Genomic DNA, 16,297 nt, shown 5'->3' on the forward strand with positions numbered 1-16,297 from the left:
TCCGCCCACAGAAAATTACCCTGCGTGCTGGAAAATCCATACACGCAACAGGCCCGCGTAGCTCGCAAGGAAAGGTATGACAGGGAAGAACAGTGTCTGGCTTTCGCAAAGCCCCTATGTGTATATTTATTGTCCTATATTACTACCACTCTCTCTCTCTCTCTCTGATGTCGTCAGACTAGTGCAAATTGATGGGATGTTCGCCAACTTGGTAGGACTCATCACAATGTACACTGGATCGGAGGAGGACAAACGTTATGCCCTGCAAAACTCTCAAATTCAAAATGTATTTTCTTTGCTCTCACCCTTCCTAAAATATTATATCACCTGAGGGTAAAATCGCTATACGGGCATATTATCATCGTAAGTCATGTGATTACTGTTTGTGTGCGCGTGTTCGAGCGTATGTTGGTTTGGTTAACCCTTCGTGTATTTTGAGTGCTGATGGGCACAGAAAACCCCAAAGCGCTGTACACCGTGTGTTATGTCCCTGGCACACAAAAGGCTTAGAGTGTGTATCTGGGATAATATCAGGCTGGGTTAAAGCCCATTCCCTGTTTATCGTTCTGTGCGGCACGAACAATCCACCTGTCGATATTCACACACACTTGACACAATTCAACGAAAGTGATTGGTGTTACCACTGCACGCTCATCACACTGAGACACAACGTCAATAGATGTGGACACTTTCGACCGGCATCCGTTTCAGATCCAGCAAAAGTGAATGCGACTTTTGACGAGCAAGGCTGACATAAAAGGTATGTCATGTATGATCCGTTGAGGTGAACTTCGTCGAGGGAAATTTAAGGGAATGCGTTGTTCCTGAAGTACACGTAAGTCTCTCTACCAAACAATAGAACTGTCAGATGGAGATGTATTTTATTTCCCCCCTCTTGTCTTTGCAGAAGTAACGCATATCTACCAATATATCAGGAAACCAAACTGAGAGATACACGCATGTGTTGAGTTTCAAAACATTTCAGCGATGTAATTCAGTTTGTCTTGTCTACCTTGCATCAAATTTGTCAGTAATTATCTTCACATAAATATTGGATAGGCCTATGTGGTCTATTCTGAGACTTGACACATATAAGTTTAATTTTCATTTGATAAGCTTCAATGTTGATTACGCATTTCGGTTCCGATTTGATACGAAGCAAGTGATTTGTGATACTCATGACTTCCGCGTAACGTTCAAGTATAACGATTATTATGATCGTCATTGCGATTTTTGTAATCATTGTCGACAGCAAGTGTTGTTTCGTGTGATTGTGCAAAAATGATTTGTACATATCTTCTTGCGAGCTTGCATCCATTACACGGTGGAAGTTAGCACTGTGGTGCTGTTTCTTTTTCTTTTTTTTTGGGTCTGCAGCAGATGGTCTCAGACAAACACTGTGAATATACAGTGAGTACAGTAACCTGTGTACATCGATGCCAATATCAAATACCACGTATCTAAACTTACTCACCTCCTCACACTTGACGATTTGTTTTTGGTGTTAAGTTCGTGAGAACGCTGTTAAACAAACATTTATATAGGGATCGATAACACATGGATACAATAATATATCTGATGAAAAAATAATTATACTGTTTTATCGTGTGAAGAAAGTTAAAATGGAAATACTGACGACATAATCTCCGACATCTGTGACACAACACCAGAGTCAATCGCATCAACGTCAACACGTGTCATCAAAACGAGATGAGGAAGAGATAGAAACCAAAAGTGGTCATCCTGAAGTTCAGGAATTATGATGTAGTAGGGCCTAGATGGTCGGATCTACAGAGCAAGTAAATTGTTGTGTGATTTGCAGGAGCCTCCCATCTCAAATAAAGCTTCACAAAGCGGTGCATCGATCGCTTTGGCGAAGTGAGGACGGCATACACTGAAAACTGTGTGGATCTAACATGCCCGAGATGGCCCAAACAAAGCCGTCGTCACATTAAGGGCAACTCTAGAAAGTCCCTCTTTCACGGGACGGAGACTTGGGCAAGCCCGACAGTCTAACAACACCATACCCACAGTAGTATAGAATAACTTGCCACATGTCACCGCAAACATTTTTCAGAGGTTTTTTTTTTTTTTTTTTCCGCTAGGCAAGCATTTCCCATCAGGGTCTTCGTGAGATGAAGATGTCGTTGTTATGACACCTATACGATTGTTGGTTACTTCCAGACCACTCTTCTTCATGTCTGATCTTCACTCTGTGATCTGAGTGTATAACTGAGTCACTCTGACTATGTAACTCTCGAGGTCAATATTACGAAGGTTCGTTATTCCGAAAATGAAATAAAATTCTTCATTCCGAAAATGAAATAAAATTCTTCATTCCGAAGGTTCGTTAATCTGAAAATGAAAGAAGGGTCGTGTACATGTATTTTGAAAGTTAGTTATTCGAAAGGTTCGTTATTCTAGAACTAAATAAATTCGTTATTCCAAAAATTCGTTAATCCTAATATAAAATATAAGGTCCTTCTTCCGAAGGTTCGTTAGATTGAAAATGAAAAAAAAAAAAAAGGGGGGGGTCGTTATTTTCAAAGGTTGTCAGTACGCACCTTCTTTTCGTCTTCGGATGAACGAATTCCACCTTCGGAATAACGAACCCGATTTCCTTTTTGGATTAACGAACTTTGGAATAACGACAAAGTTTGTCAGTACGCACCTTCTTTTCGTCTTCGGATGAACGAATTCCTCATTCGGAATAACGAACCCGATTTCCTTTTCGGATTAACGAACTTTGGAATAACGAACACCGTCCGGAGATATCAACCAAGTCACATAAAGTGCATATTGTTTCCTTTTACTAATCGCGCTTCTAAATATTGTGAAGTATGGATTATGCAAAATATTAAACATTACGGATGACTTGTGTCCTGAACATCGATCCATACCTAATAATGTGCCGCTTGAGACTATCATACATTTGCAGTCGCGATGGGATGTGGATATTAAGGGCTGATTTTTTTTTATAGTATAATACGTCCACTTTATTTTACTGGATTTTGTTATGTTTTGCAATTTTTATTAATCCGTGCTTGTTAAGAATATGAACCACATTATGTAACATTGCCATTATTGAACAAGGGCTAAAAATGGTTCGCGAGCATTTACTTCATAATTTACTCAGCTAGGAGAAATGCATCTTAGACGACCCAAATTACCAATTCAGTTTTCTTAGTCCTCTTATCAATATACAAATATGTCGTTATGATATCTTTATATTGAATAATGCAACAACTCAACAAGTTACTGCATCCATGGTGTGACATTCAATTGATGACGTCAACTTAAATCAGAACGGTGAGTTCAAAAACAATTGTTGGTTGCAAACATGCATACTGTTGTGCTTTCGTGCCTCGGGAATACAAGCGCTCCAGTATTAAACTCATTATTAAGCACTGATTGAAAAATCGTTGATGAATCGTTCGAGTAGTAGGCCTAAGTATATTGTCTCATGCAAACATGTCATGCATGTGCAAAGTACATGTAGGCCTAACGAATGTATATACATACTGTATGTATGTTACTTATGTCAACAAGAAAAGGAGAGGTACGAGTTCATAGGTAGGTAATGATAATTGATGCATTCTTTCAATCATTTCAGCTCTTTTCCATCACATAACCATGTTTCAGGTCTAATAGATCACGAATCGAGAAATATCGACAACGCAGGATTTCAGACATAACCAGAAAGTTGAGATTTTGCTAATTTGTCATCTACAGTAATATATTCATGATTCTGACCCTGAGCTAAGTTAAACGTGAACGAATAATTTCTTGGCCGAAGGATATTTGCGTCCTTCTGATATAAGTAATGTTGTACTCCAAATGCATTAACATCATTATTTATTACCTTTGAAGAATTTTCAGGCATATTATGGTCGATTTATCATAGCTGTAGATTAGTTTTTAATATTTTATGGCCAAAAGAGACTTACCGTTGTAAGTTAACTTTTCATTGAATGTTTATACACTGAGTAGTTGATTTTACCATTGTAAATTACATCACATTTCGAACATGATACTGATAATTCTGTATTAAAGGGTCAACGAGAGCAGTTGAAATAATTGTAGTTTTTAAATGGGTGGAGAAGTGTTCAATTTCTTCAATTCATAAACAATACTGATGTCTCTGTATTACCTCACGGCATGGCCCTCTTGCGTAGCCATCGTTCCACATGTTGTATATGCGACCATAATAATTAAAGTTTTTTTTTTTTTTTTTTTTGCTTATCGAAATGTCACAGATATTCTTCACAGAAAGTAAAAGTATCAGAGGTAAACTTTGACGGTCGATACAAATTCAAATGAGTAAGTATGGTCTACATGCTCTGAAAAGACAGATAGCGCAATTGCATCTATAGCTATACTGATTGGAGTTACTATGCGTCATATCACTATACCGTCGTGACTTATTAATGTAAATGGCGAAATCAAAACCGTGCCTATTCCGGTCTTTTCGACGAAGAATTAATTAGACACTGCAATCTCACCGCACGCCGAATCGCCCAGCTTAGTTTCATTAAATGCTTGTATATGGATATTATTACTCTCCAGAAGTAACCCTATACATATCCCATCAAAAGATTGTATAATAAGCTATCGTTAAACCAGCACGGCACTCAGTATCACTAATTTATGTGATATTTCGGACACAATAATGCCATTATGATCAAAGAGTCACGAACATTCAACGAAGCACAGATATTGCTGCCGGTGAATAGATAATTTCTTGCTATTTCACTTCACTTACATTAATGCGAATGAATGTGCTTAAAATACAGATACGTGTACCGTATGTCCCCCCCCCCCAAAAAAAAAAAAATACAACGGTACCTTCTGCAATGATAATTTCAAAAATAGTGAATCAATCCAAATATAATTTCAGAGTATGAAACTATAACTCATTGCCCACATCTTACAGAAAACCCCATTCGATTTGCTTCAGGGGTCAAAGAGAAATGAGGAATTTTGTAGAGCATGTCAGAAATCTTTTCCCTCCAAGTTCTATATATTGTGTTCACACATTAATTTGCATTTCCAAGAGTATCCAAGTGCTAAACTTGGAAGAATCAGACTCATGACATGCTTTACAACAATCCACATTTCTCTGTGACTGCTTAACCAAATTGAATGGGGTTTTCTGCAAAATAGAGTTAAGATGTTATATTTTAAGACCATGAAGTCGCATTTAGACAGTTTTATCATATTGGGTGTTATCAGTGCGAAAAGTGGATTGTAATTTTTTTGGGGACATACTGTATAGTATTTCCAGTTAAGAAATAACTCAGACAGATCATCAGGTTTTTGATAAGATCTGTCACATCTTTGCAGTTATGTTTGACTTGTTCTGTTTGTTTGTTTATGCTGTTGTCGGGTTTTTTTTGACAGCAAAACGCAAGAAAGTGGAATTGCTGCAATATTAAAGGGAACCAATGAGGTCTTTCTCAGGCAAAAGTAAGAAAACAACGAAACTTATATAACATTCTGTCCCAATTTACACGGCACTACAAATATGATATACTATTTGAAAGAAAATCCCTCTAACAAGAACTCAAATGTTTGAATCCAGTTGTGTACAAGATGTAAGCTTTAATTGGTACACGATGGGTGGATACGCCAATTTAATCATTTTCGATTCAATTTCATTCTATTCTTATTTTACTTCCACAAAACACAAATGATCTTGAGTATACGCCGGAAATTGGTTGAGAGTATGATAAGAAGTAGAGGTAATTAACAAATTGAAAGCATGTATACGCTTTCAAACAAACTTTATTCATTTTCCGGGGGAAAGATGAGGAGTCAGTTAAAAAGCAGTGCCTATACTGTGGACAACTCATACAACCAACGCAAAAACTAAGAGTTTATCATGATATATCCCACAAGTTTTAACTGCTTTTTCATCCTCGGTATTTCGTCTTATGAATTTGTCTGTATTGATATGTATTACCAGTTTTAGGACAGGCAACAAAGAAAGAAGGTAATACATTCAGAAATGTACCACTGTTTTTTGAAGTGCCTTATTACACGTTTTCCCTATACAATTTAAGGTAAAAAACTCGTAGCAAAAAGAGTTACCTGGTATTAGACGTTTTCCCTGTAAAATCTAGTCACACAAGTCGTAGCAAACAGGCATGGGGTATTATGAAGGGGATTTATATGCTAGTATTTGGAAATAATACACTCTGGTAGAATGTTTTTTGGATAACATTCATAAATTCATAAGGTCGTGTGAGCCCATTTTAAACTTTATTATTGATTATCAGTCTTTAATTGGTTGGCAGCAAGTGCTCTACAAAATTGATCATTCTATTCTCATATTATTGATATCATTTCCTGATTTGATATCCGACATTTCCAGGAGCTGGTGATGCCTCAACTTTCTTTCCTATCTTTGTCTTCTCTTTTAATGTATGAGTGCGTCCCAGATTTCATGCCTGATGACTGCATGGTTCCCTTTCATTTCTTTTCCCCCATGGTGCTTAACAAAAGATGTCAGAGATTAAAAGTCAGTGGAAATCCAATTTAGATAAGAGCCCCGTCATTACATCTTTAAAATGTCACTATTTTTAATTCATACATATTCCGTCAACAGTGTGGAGTGATTTCGCCCACCCTTAATTTACTTGCGGTACTTTTACCGCTAACACATTTACCTCTGGCAATTCAAGAGACTCGTGTTTTTCATTAACTTTACCAGTGTCCATCGCTTATCGGAATAACGGTATGGGCACTATAATACCTGACTGTAATTTACTGTGATGTAGCTCCTTCTTGTTTTGTGTATGTGTGTCAGTCTCCGTTGCATCCTTAAAGGCATAATTTACCATTTGCGGATGAAACAAAACCCCAGCATTACAGTACTTCAAAATAGTTCTAAAATGTAAGAAAGGGCTAGAAACAACCATTGTAAAAATCTGAATCCGTATAATCGATGTTAAGTGTTGTTAAATACACAAAATGTGAACAATAGTTATAATAAAAATGCTTCCGGATTAAACCGTCTACCAGTCTATACAGTTACGGTTTATTGAGAAAAACACTGATATCTCCTCATATCTTAGGCTTTATTGCAAAAATTTTATACGGTAGGATGTTTTGTGATACAACAGACCTACACATAATTATGCATCAAACGTGATATCTTGAACATTTTTGAAATCACTACTCCCAAAAGGTAAACTGGACCTTTAAGCGACCATTGTTAAAGGGATTGTATAGTATTGGTGGAGATAAGAATTGGGCGTTTAACTTCTTTGAGATATCAAGAAACCACTTATGAAATAGTACAGAGCATACCATTTTAAGAGGAATTCAAAGTTTATTAGATGAAAATCGGTTTTGGAATCGCTGAGACATCCAAAACAAAGTAAAACAAAGCGATCCTATAATAAAAGGTGGGTCCCGCTTTTTATTAGGAATGTTCTTTGTTGGATATCTCAGCCATGCTAAAACCGATTTTCATCAAATAAACTTTGAATCCCTCTTGGAATTACATGCTCTTTTTCATGAGAGGTTTCTCATTATCTCACTAAAAATATTAGAAACCTGAAATTAGGTCTCAACCAAAACTATACGCTCCCTTTAATGTTGCAATTTAATTTCAGATGGTGAGAATGTTAAACTGGCGCACGTACACCAATGACATTTAAATAAGGCGTATTACAACAATCTTTAAAGGGGGTGGCTAGTAACTGATCTGTGGGAATCAGTGGGAATGCTGGAGGATGATTGCTCCAATCCTTGTGGGATTCATTTAAGAGTACATTATATATCTATTGTTGTGTGAACATTATTTGCTTCAAAATGGTATAATGTTCAAGTAATGTGCAGTTTAATGTTTCCAGGTTAGCGTGCCTGGTCAGTGACGGGGCATTAATCTGCACATTACTTGAATATGAGACCGTTTGAAGCAAATAATTTTCACACAACAGTAGATATATAATGTACTATTAAATGAATCCCACAAGGATTGGAACAATCATCCCTCAGCATTCCCACTGACTCCCACTGATCGGTTACTAGCCATCCCCTTTAATATCATGGTTTGTCCTGGTTGCGTCGACTAAACTATATGGCGAGCTTCCCCTAAACAAAATTAATACATAGTTGAAAATCGAAATACTTACTCATATAAGAGACTGAGTCTCAATAAAGCGTAAAAAATTGATATGTATTAATCATGTCCTCTGTAGGTAATGCCTTTATATCATAATGCAATTACAGCAGAGTTTTGTCAACCCCCCCCCCCATACATTGTTAACTCTGAAATACACATCGTCGTCAGTAACCCCCTAATTCTCCCCTCTGTTTCTCTCGCACCCCCCACTGTCTGTCTGTCTGTCTGCCTGTCTCTCTCGATGTTTTTCGTCCTCTTCTCCCCCCCCCCCCCGTGTTTCTATTCTCGCTTCTCTCACTGTCTAATTTCTTTGCTTCGTACCATTAAATGAAAGCAAAGACACACACACATACATACCTCGGTATGTCAGAATTCATGACAGCGTTACTCATTGAGTTACCCCCTTTTCTCTCATTCATCTGATTTTGTTTTTGTCGTATATAATTGTTGCTAATATCATTGATCTTTTACCACCATTACCGTTGTTGTATTTATTTTGCAGCAGCCCGTATCAGTGATGTCGTTATCACGGAGGAAGGCATCACAAGTCTTGAACAACAACTAATCAAGCTTTTAGGTGACACCAATTCTTCTTAGGTGGATTTTGTATCGAGATTTGTTTGTACTTGAAGTTTGTAGTAGGCCACTCTGGATTCGCGTTGGCCCAGTTTGATTGGAAACTATCCGCACTGGCAATGCAAACACCTCAGTATATCTTGGCCGGAGGAAATTGCTACCGCTATAGTTGTAATGAAATCAGTGAGCACTCGATTGTAAATCCGGGAGGCTTCGTATTATATCGATTCTGAGGCTCATCAAATAGACTGATCCATTTGCATGTCAAATTCGCCCAGGAATAAATAGATGATAATTGTATAAGCTAATAATTCATGCATTTTCGTCCGACTTATAGATGATAAAAACATCCTAACTCTTTTCAACACTGAAGGGATGGGGGGGGGGGGTCAACAAGGGAAAGACGTAATGCATATTTGACGTCGTTACGATGTATAATATCTCGTGCAAGCATGTGCCATCTTTTGCTTCTCTTTTCATTCCCATCCCTCATTTAATTCCCGAACCATCAATAATCGGATTTGGTGGCATTACCATAAGAACAGAGATGATTTCTTCTTTTTTTTTTATTTAATCTTCCCAGACATCTCTCAAACTGCTTAATCATGCCTGTGAATCAATACTTAGAATGCCTGTATGTTTTTCCATAGCAAATTGCATAAATTCAGATATATTGAAGCTATGTTTAACTGCTCATTATGAAATGCACTACATCCAAATTGACATTTCTAAATAGCATTCACGGCTGGGGGGGGGGGGGGGGGGGGGGGACGGACGGAGGTGACCGAGGTCCTGGCTGGCGTTCAAGTAGTATACTGGAAGGTATACATCGAGTGTGTGCAAGTTAATTTGTAGACTAATTGTCTGGGATTCACCTCTCGGTTTCATCCTATGATAGCGAAAGATTAATTTACATGAACTTCATCAACTAAAACCAAAATGAATCTTCAAAGGGAGGTGAGTCCTATCTGATCTTCACAACCTTCGTCAACAAGGAAGCCAAGGGGAACACATTGTTTGCTTGTTTTTTTTAAACCAGATATTGTAATATGAAAAGGCCGAATTAGTGAGAATAATGAATAAATAATAAAAAAATAATACTAATCAAGGAGAACTTACTAAAGCCCCTTTTACACTTTCACGGATACCATCACAGATGACCACGGATCGTCGATCCGGGATCATCCGTACTGTTTCCGGCATGACCGTGTTGACTTGTTGCCGCCGTATTCCTTCCTTGTATGCACCGGCTACTCCGTGTTGCCTCCGTACTCATTCCGGTACATCCGTGAAGACATCGGGACGTCCGTATTAGCATCGGCTCCATCCGGATGAGAAATTCGTGTATTTTGCCAAATACAAGCTCATAAATTCCATTAAATTTGCTCAGATCTTCCCCATCAGTACAGCCCGCAACACCTCATACTGTTCGAACAATTGTAGCCTGAGAAGCTTCAGTGACCCACACACATTTCCTTGATAGTTTGTTGTTGTTGTTGTTGTTGTTGTTGTTGTTGTTGTTGTGTGTGTGTGTGTGTTTTGCTTTGTTTATGTCATGATGTTCCCGCAAAATGAGAGTTTGCAAGAAGAGATTTGCCTGATGTCGACAAGCCCAGGCTTATGTAGGCTGCTGTAGATTTATTGGTGTGCTTGTTATTAGCTCTGGAGGCATGTTGCCCGAGAATGATAAAGTATCAAAAGCAAAAGTAAATGTCATATGTCAACATTTTAGGGACATCCGTGTAAAGACCGCGAAGGGACCCAGTTGCATTCGTGCTCTTCCTTGATATCCGTGTTGGCTCCGTATCGTTTCCGCTGTGGTCCGCGTTCGTTCCTTGTCTGTCCGCTTAGGCACCGTACTTGTCCGTGTAGCCTCCGTACCTGTCCGTGTAGACATCCAGTTGGGATCGTATTCACACCGGTATGGAGAGGAAAATCGATATTTTGCATGCCGGAACATCACGGATGACGATCCGTGGTCATCCGTGAAGCAATCCGTGAAAGTGTAAAAGGGGCTTTAGTAAATCCAATCAATTACGAGCTGAGAACATGGGGTCCAGGCAGAGGGTCGTTGATTGGGTTTTTAGATGTGAAATATTAAGCGTGATCATATTCTCCTGATGCTTTAAGAGAAGAGGTAAGACAAGTGTTCTTTGATTATGCTATAAAAAATGAAAATATTATGACTTTTTTATATTACTTCGTATCGTCCCAAAATTTTAGTGTTGAAGTTTTCCAATCCAGCAATTGCTGTAATAAAAGTTTAAAGACTCATAACTTTTGAACGGATTGTCTGTTTTTTTCTAGAGCTTCGCTGATGTGATCTTACTATTGCTGCATTCTCTCTATTCACATTATTATATTTGAGATTCGTTCTCATTTTCCAATGAGTCAATTATGTGACGCAACAACAGCTATGTAGCCTATCATCCATCATGATTAATAGTGTCACTGGTGTCATCGTCTTCTCGTGTACTATCCCAGTGACATAACCTGGCAGTTTGCAGCTTGCTGTTTGATAATTATAAACATATTTATCCAAGCAAGTAAGAGTGCCTTTCTCGAAGTCACTTTATTCCATCTATACCCAAAATTTCACCAGTATGCTATTGGCAGCATATTGGCCAAACAACCTCCCAACTAAAGAGCAATGATCTGGCAATTTCCTGTCGCTCTTGACAAACGGTTAATCCGTCAAAACGTTTCTAAAGTCTTTACACTGCTTTTAACCCGCGACCATTTGGTCAATTGTTGCTTTCATCGTGCCCCACATCTCGTAAACCTTTTCAAATGAAAATACCCTTGATAGATAGCATCCCTCTTTGGCGTCCAAATGGAGCATCCATTAAAGAACCATCACTCGACCGTTGTCGTTGACAGAAAAAATATAGAATATATCGCTGCTGCTACCCAAATGCACTACTTTCTTTACAGGCTGATCGCCTATTGAATGAAATGATACTGCATAGCTTCCGCAATATCACATTAGCGTTGACATTTATTGGTTTGGCATAAAAGTTAAAACATACACTTCAGATAATGAAAGTCGTAGTAAAATTGTTTGTTGAAAAGAAAATTAAAAACTCCATTTTTAAGATTATTCAAAATCAACTTATCAAGCGACCGTTAATAGCATCGTTGCACAAAATGATAGAAAGTTATCTCCGGCCGAGATGAAGAGATCACTCTTTTATTGTCAAATCTCTGGAATGTTTGTGCTGGAATTTAGACGCTGGAATAACTGACAATTAAGGCACTATTATGTGTACGAACTTCTTTTATTACTTCTTTTATTTACATCACAGGCGTAATTGCCTATAGGTTAGGCGAGCCATTATTGCCCACATTATAGGTACCATCCTACTTCACTTTCAAGATAACTGACCCTGATACAATAAAGACCAAAAGGCAGAAGAAAAACAAGAGAACATGAAAAGTTTGATATTAAAATTGTTACCGAATTCAAAATTTCACACGTGTTCCTCGGATATAGTGACGTTGATCGCAATAAGTAACTGCATGTGCAACATTTTTTATGGTAATGTCATCATGGACTAACACTGGTCTATACATGCAATAATAATCATAAAACGTGTCTAGTCAACAGGAGCAACAAAGTCCTGATAACCATCTGCCCCCCCCCGTCACCATTGATATATTACGTTACAACCTATATTAACACACATTACACAAGCACACATGCACACACACCCCCACCCCCACGTACATACACACAGGTGACGCAAAGAAAAGATTTTGAGATGTAAATCCCTTTTTGTTTGAATGGTGGAGATGTGTGTACTTCGATTGGAGACCTACGAACATGACGTCATCACTCCATAATTATGAATTAGATACCTTGTCAGTGACAACATAACTTTCCAACTATGTGCATGCTTGAGTGTTTCTTCGTCCATTTGAACATCATTAGTAAGCTCAGTCAGCAAATTTTATCAAGTCTTCGAATTGATCCACCGTGTTGCTAAAGAGTAAAAGGTAAATATCACGAGGTGGTATTTGCGGTTAGGAGTGCGTTCGTTATGAGTTTACTTTGTATCGCTTGCTCGTTTGAATATTCTCCATTCCCTCTCACTCCGATGCTGGACAGTCATGGACTGGTAGGCTGGTAGACTGAGCGTTATGATATGTGATGGAAAACATAAATGTTTCTTGTCATGAATAGACAGGAGAGGGTACTACCGTTGGGTGTGTGTACGAAGATGCATACGATTCACTTTATATCCGAGATGCCTGAATTTGAAAAAAAAAACAATAATAAAGAAATGACAGCTCTCAAACGACAAGTTTGACAGGTTTGTGTGTATATCGCAGCATGAAGCACAGTGAACTTATCACCATTGTTGAAAATTATTGTCACCACTTATGTATATTGCTTGTACAAAAGTAGGCATCCTGAGCTCTTATCTAAAGCGAATAATTACTTCGTTTATTTTTTTTTCAGGTAACCTCAAGACTTCTGAATCACCAGACCGTAACGCTATATAAACACGATATAAGCACATCCCCTTTAACGACAGAACCACATCTCAAGACTGTTCCTGATCAAGGATCCACAAGAAATGCTATCAAACTAGCAGGGAATAACATTAAAAAAATCGATCTGCCTTCTTCGAATGACAAGATAGTTGCTCGATCAAACATGAGTGCGCTCAATATCCTGTGTTTCCTCGGTTCTTTCCTTTCTGCTATATGCTTGGCCGCCACCATTCTGACCTACGTAACCTTCAGAGTTCTGCGCAATCTGCCAGGTATTTGTTTACTGAACACTTCAAGTGGACTGTTTTTAGCTGCCGTCGCAGATGTATCGAACACATGGGCGACGCGCAATAATGTCATCTGCGGCATATCTGGCGTCATCAAGTACTGCGCGTGGCTTGGTGCTTTTACCTGGATGGCACTGCACGCACAGCACATGCTGCGTGTCTTTGCTTGCTCAAGATGGCAGCCGTCGGCGGCGAAAGTCGACATAAATTCTCGACGGAAGACTCTCTTCTGGCACGCCCTTATCGGCTGGGGAATACCCTTCACCTACACCGCACTCCTCCTCGCTTTTCAGTTCAGCAAACCCCTTCAGGTAGACCTTTCTTTTGGCGTGGGTGCGAAGTTAAACAGATCTTCGTGCTGGATCAACGGGGGAGATGCCGCCTTTCATTTGAGTCAAGACCCCTTCTTCATTCTCCTCGGCTTCAACCTGATCGCCATTGTGGTTACCATGGCTGCAATCATTCGGACAAGGCTCGCCACCAGGAGAGCCTCCAAAACGGATGTCAAAACAGAATTAGCCGCAAATCTCATCATTCTACTTAAGGTAACAGTCTCACAATTCGTTTAAAGGATATATACCACACAGTGATTCCGTGTTACCTTTCTATAAAAGAGATTGTTTTTTTTACATTGCACCCCGACACACACTCTCTTACTCACAATTTTGTCTCAAAGCTTACCAAAAGAAAACATATACACAGACCCCCCTTTTTTTTTACTCTGGAGAAAAAACAAATATGGGATTGTATAGGGCCTACCCAACCCGTGGTGTCCATGCAGCAAATGGCACAACTTGCCAGGCTTTCTAACCAGGATTCAGTAATCGATCCACCCAAACCTGACGTATTAGTAACTGTTGTAGGTTAGCAGGCCCTAGGTACCCGTAGCAATGTGCCTCAGTCACAGAAAGGTCACGGTGACACGGTAGATCTCTATTCATTGACAATAGCTTAGTTTACCTATCACTTTGAGCCAATCGGTGAATAAGGCACAGGATCAATTTCAGTTGTCTCAAAATGCCCGGGATCACGGGTCCTGCTTCAAGATTCCCTCGGCGCCTGGCGTTGCCCTCGTATCTCATCAGGAGCAGTAAGACAAGTCCCTGGATCCCTCTGGTGTCATTTAGCTCCCCATGCTAAACATCTCCAACGTGACACAATAGTATAATATACTTAAACTATTTTATATGTTAGTATTATTATCATTATTATCATTATTACTATTATTATTAAGCATTATCATATTATTATTATCACTCTTTTACACTAATTCTCTCTCTCTACACAGCTGGGTGTCGCCATGGGTGCAACCTGGTTACCTGTCGTGTTCTACCGCCTAACAAGGGAGCAATTGCTTTTGGAAGTCCATTACTTCCTTAACAGCTACCTTGGCGTCTTCTTATTCATCGCCTTCAACTTTACCAGACGCGTCCGCCAGCTGTGGCGTGAAAAGTTGGCCCAGATGGGTTGCCCGACATCTCCTGGCGGAAGACGGCTCATGAAATCTCCTAACGCATCCGGAACGGGCAGCTCGCAAGCAACGACGAGCAGTTCGCTGACGCAGTTGAACGCAGATCGAAAGAACGTTTATAGTGTGTCGTAGAAAGCCACTGAGCTTATTCGTTGATTTCCAGCAGATATACAATGTAGGCCTACTTGTATTTTCCTCATTGAATCTTTTAATCTACGTTGCGAAAAAAACACACCCAAAATGGACTTATGACGTGAAATAATTGGCAAGACCAGCAAACTTACTAGGCCTAGTTGTTGTATCGATGGTCTCTTATTGAAGCTGGACGGGTGTTAAACCATTGATATTAACACCAACAAATATCAAATCAACACCATGTGGTGTCATTTTTGAATTAACACCAGTACAGTGTCAAAATAACACCAGGTACAGTGTCAAATTAACACCACGAAGTGTCAGGTGAACACTTTTCAACACCATCACAGTGCATTTTGAACACCTGTGGGTGTGGTCCTTTATTGAAGTTTGATCGGTGTTAGATTTAACACCCGTGGTGTTAAATCTAACACCGATGTTTTTACAGTGTAGTATGTGATATGAGGGCAATGACGTTAATACCAAGTTTGTGCACTTGTCGAATTGGAAACAGAATAATTTTAGCTTACTGTGCAATTACAGAGTTCACACTGAGTATAAAACTTACAGCAAGTGGAAACATGCTTTCCCCCACACTACACTTAAAGACCATCATACACACCAAATTTGACCTTCATAGCTTGAATGGTTTATTTTGATAAAAAAAATGAGTGGTTACCATGGCAACACATTTTCCTTAAACTAACACATTGGTGTCTTGCAAAACTACACTTCTAGATCACGATACATACTAAATTTGACTTTAATTGCTTGAATGATGGAAAAGTTATTCGATCTGCAACGTTTTGGTAAAATAGTCGTTACCATGGCAACGGTTTGTGCGACAAACACAAAAATTATGTGTTTCACATCTATACCTCAGGGCCATAATGCCTATCAAGTTTGGTTTCAATTGCTTGAAAACTGTGGAAGAAGTTCACTCCACAGGATTAAAAAAAAAAAAACCATGCGGTTACCATGGCAACGCATTGTCCGATACAAATACAATGGACATTTTGTAAAACTACACTTAAAGAGCATCATACACACCAAATTTCACCTTCATAGATTCTATGGTTCAATTTGATACAAAAATGGGTGGTTACCATGGCAACACATTTTTCTTATATTAACACATTGGTGTCTTGCATAACTACACCTCCCGATCATCATACATACTAAATTTGACCTTAATAATTG

General features: G+C 38.9%; 1 protein-coding gene across 1 annotated transcript; it reads left to right on the plus strand.

The window, feature by feature from the left end:
- Positions 1-13,367: 13,367 nt before the first annotated feature.
- Positions 13,368-15,094, plus strand: LOC139727826 (adhesion G-protein coupled receptor G6-like). Its single transcript, XM_071638799.1, has 2 exons — positions 13,368-14,036; positions 14,780-15,094. Exons 1-2 carry the CDS (start codon positions 13,368-13,370, stop codon positions 15,092-15,094), a joined length of 984 nt encoding a protein of 327 aa, XP_071494900.1.
- The last annotated feature ends 1,203 nt before the right edge of the window (positions 15,095-16,297 follow it).

The sequence above is a fragment of the Diadema antillarum genome, unplaced genomic scaffold (assembly GCF_040938485.1).
Source record: "Diadema antillarum isolate AM-2024a unplaced genomic scaffold, OU_Dant_1.0 seq00000156_RagTag, whole genome shotgun sequence".
Classification (NCBI taxonomy): Eukaryota; Metazoa; Echinodermata; class Echinoidea; order Diadematoida; family Diadematidae; genus Diadema; species Diadema antillarum.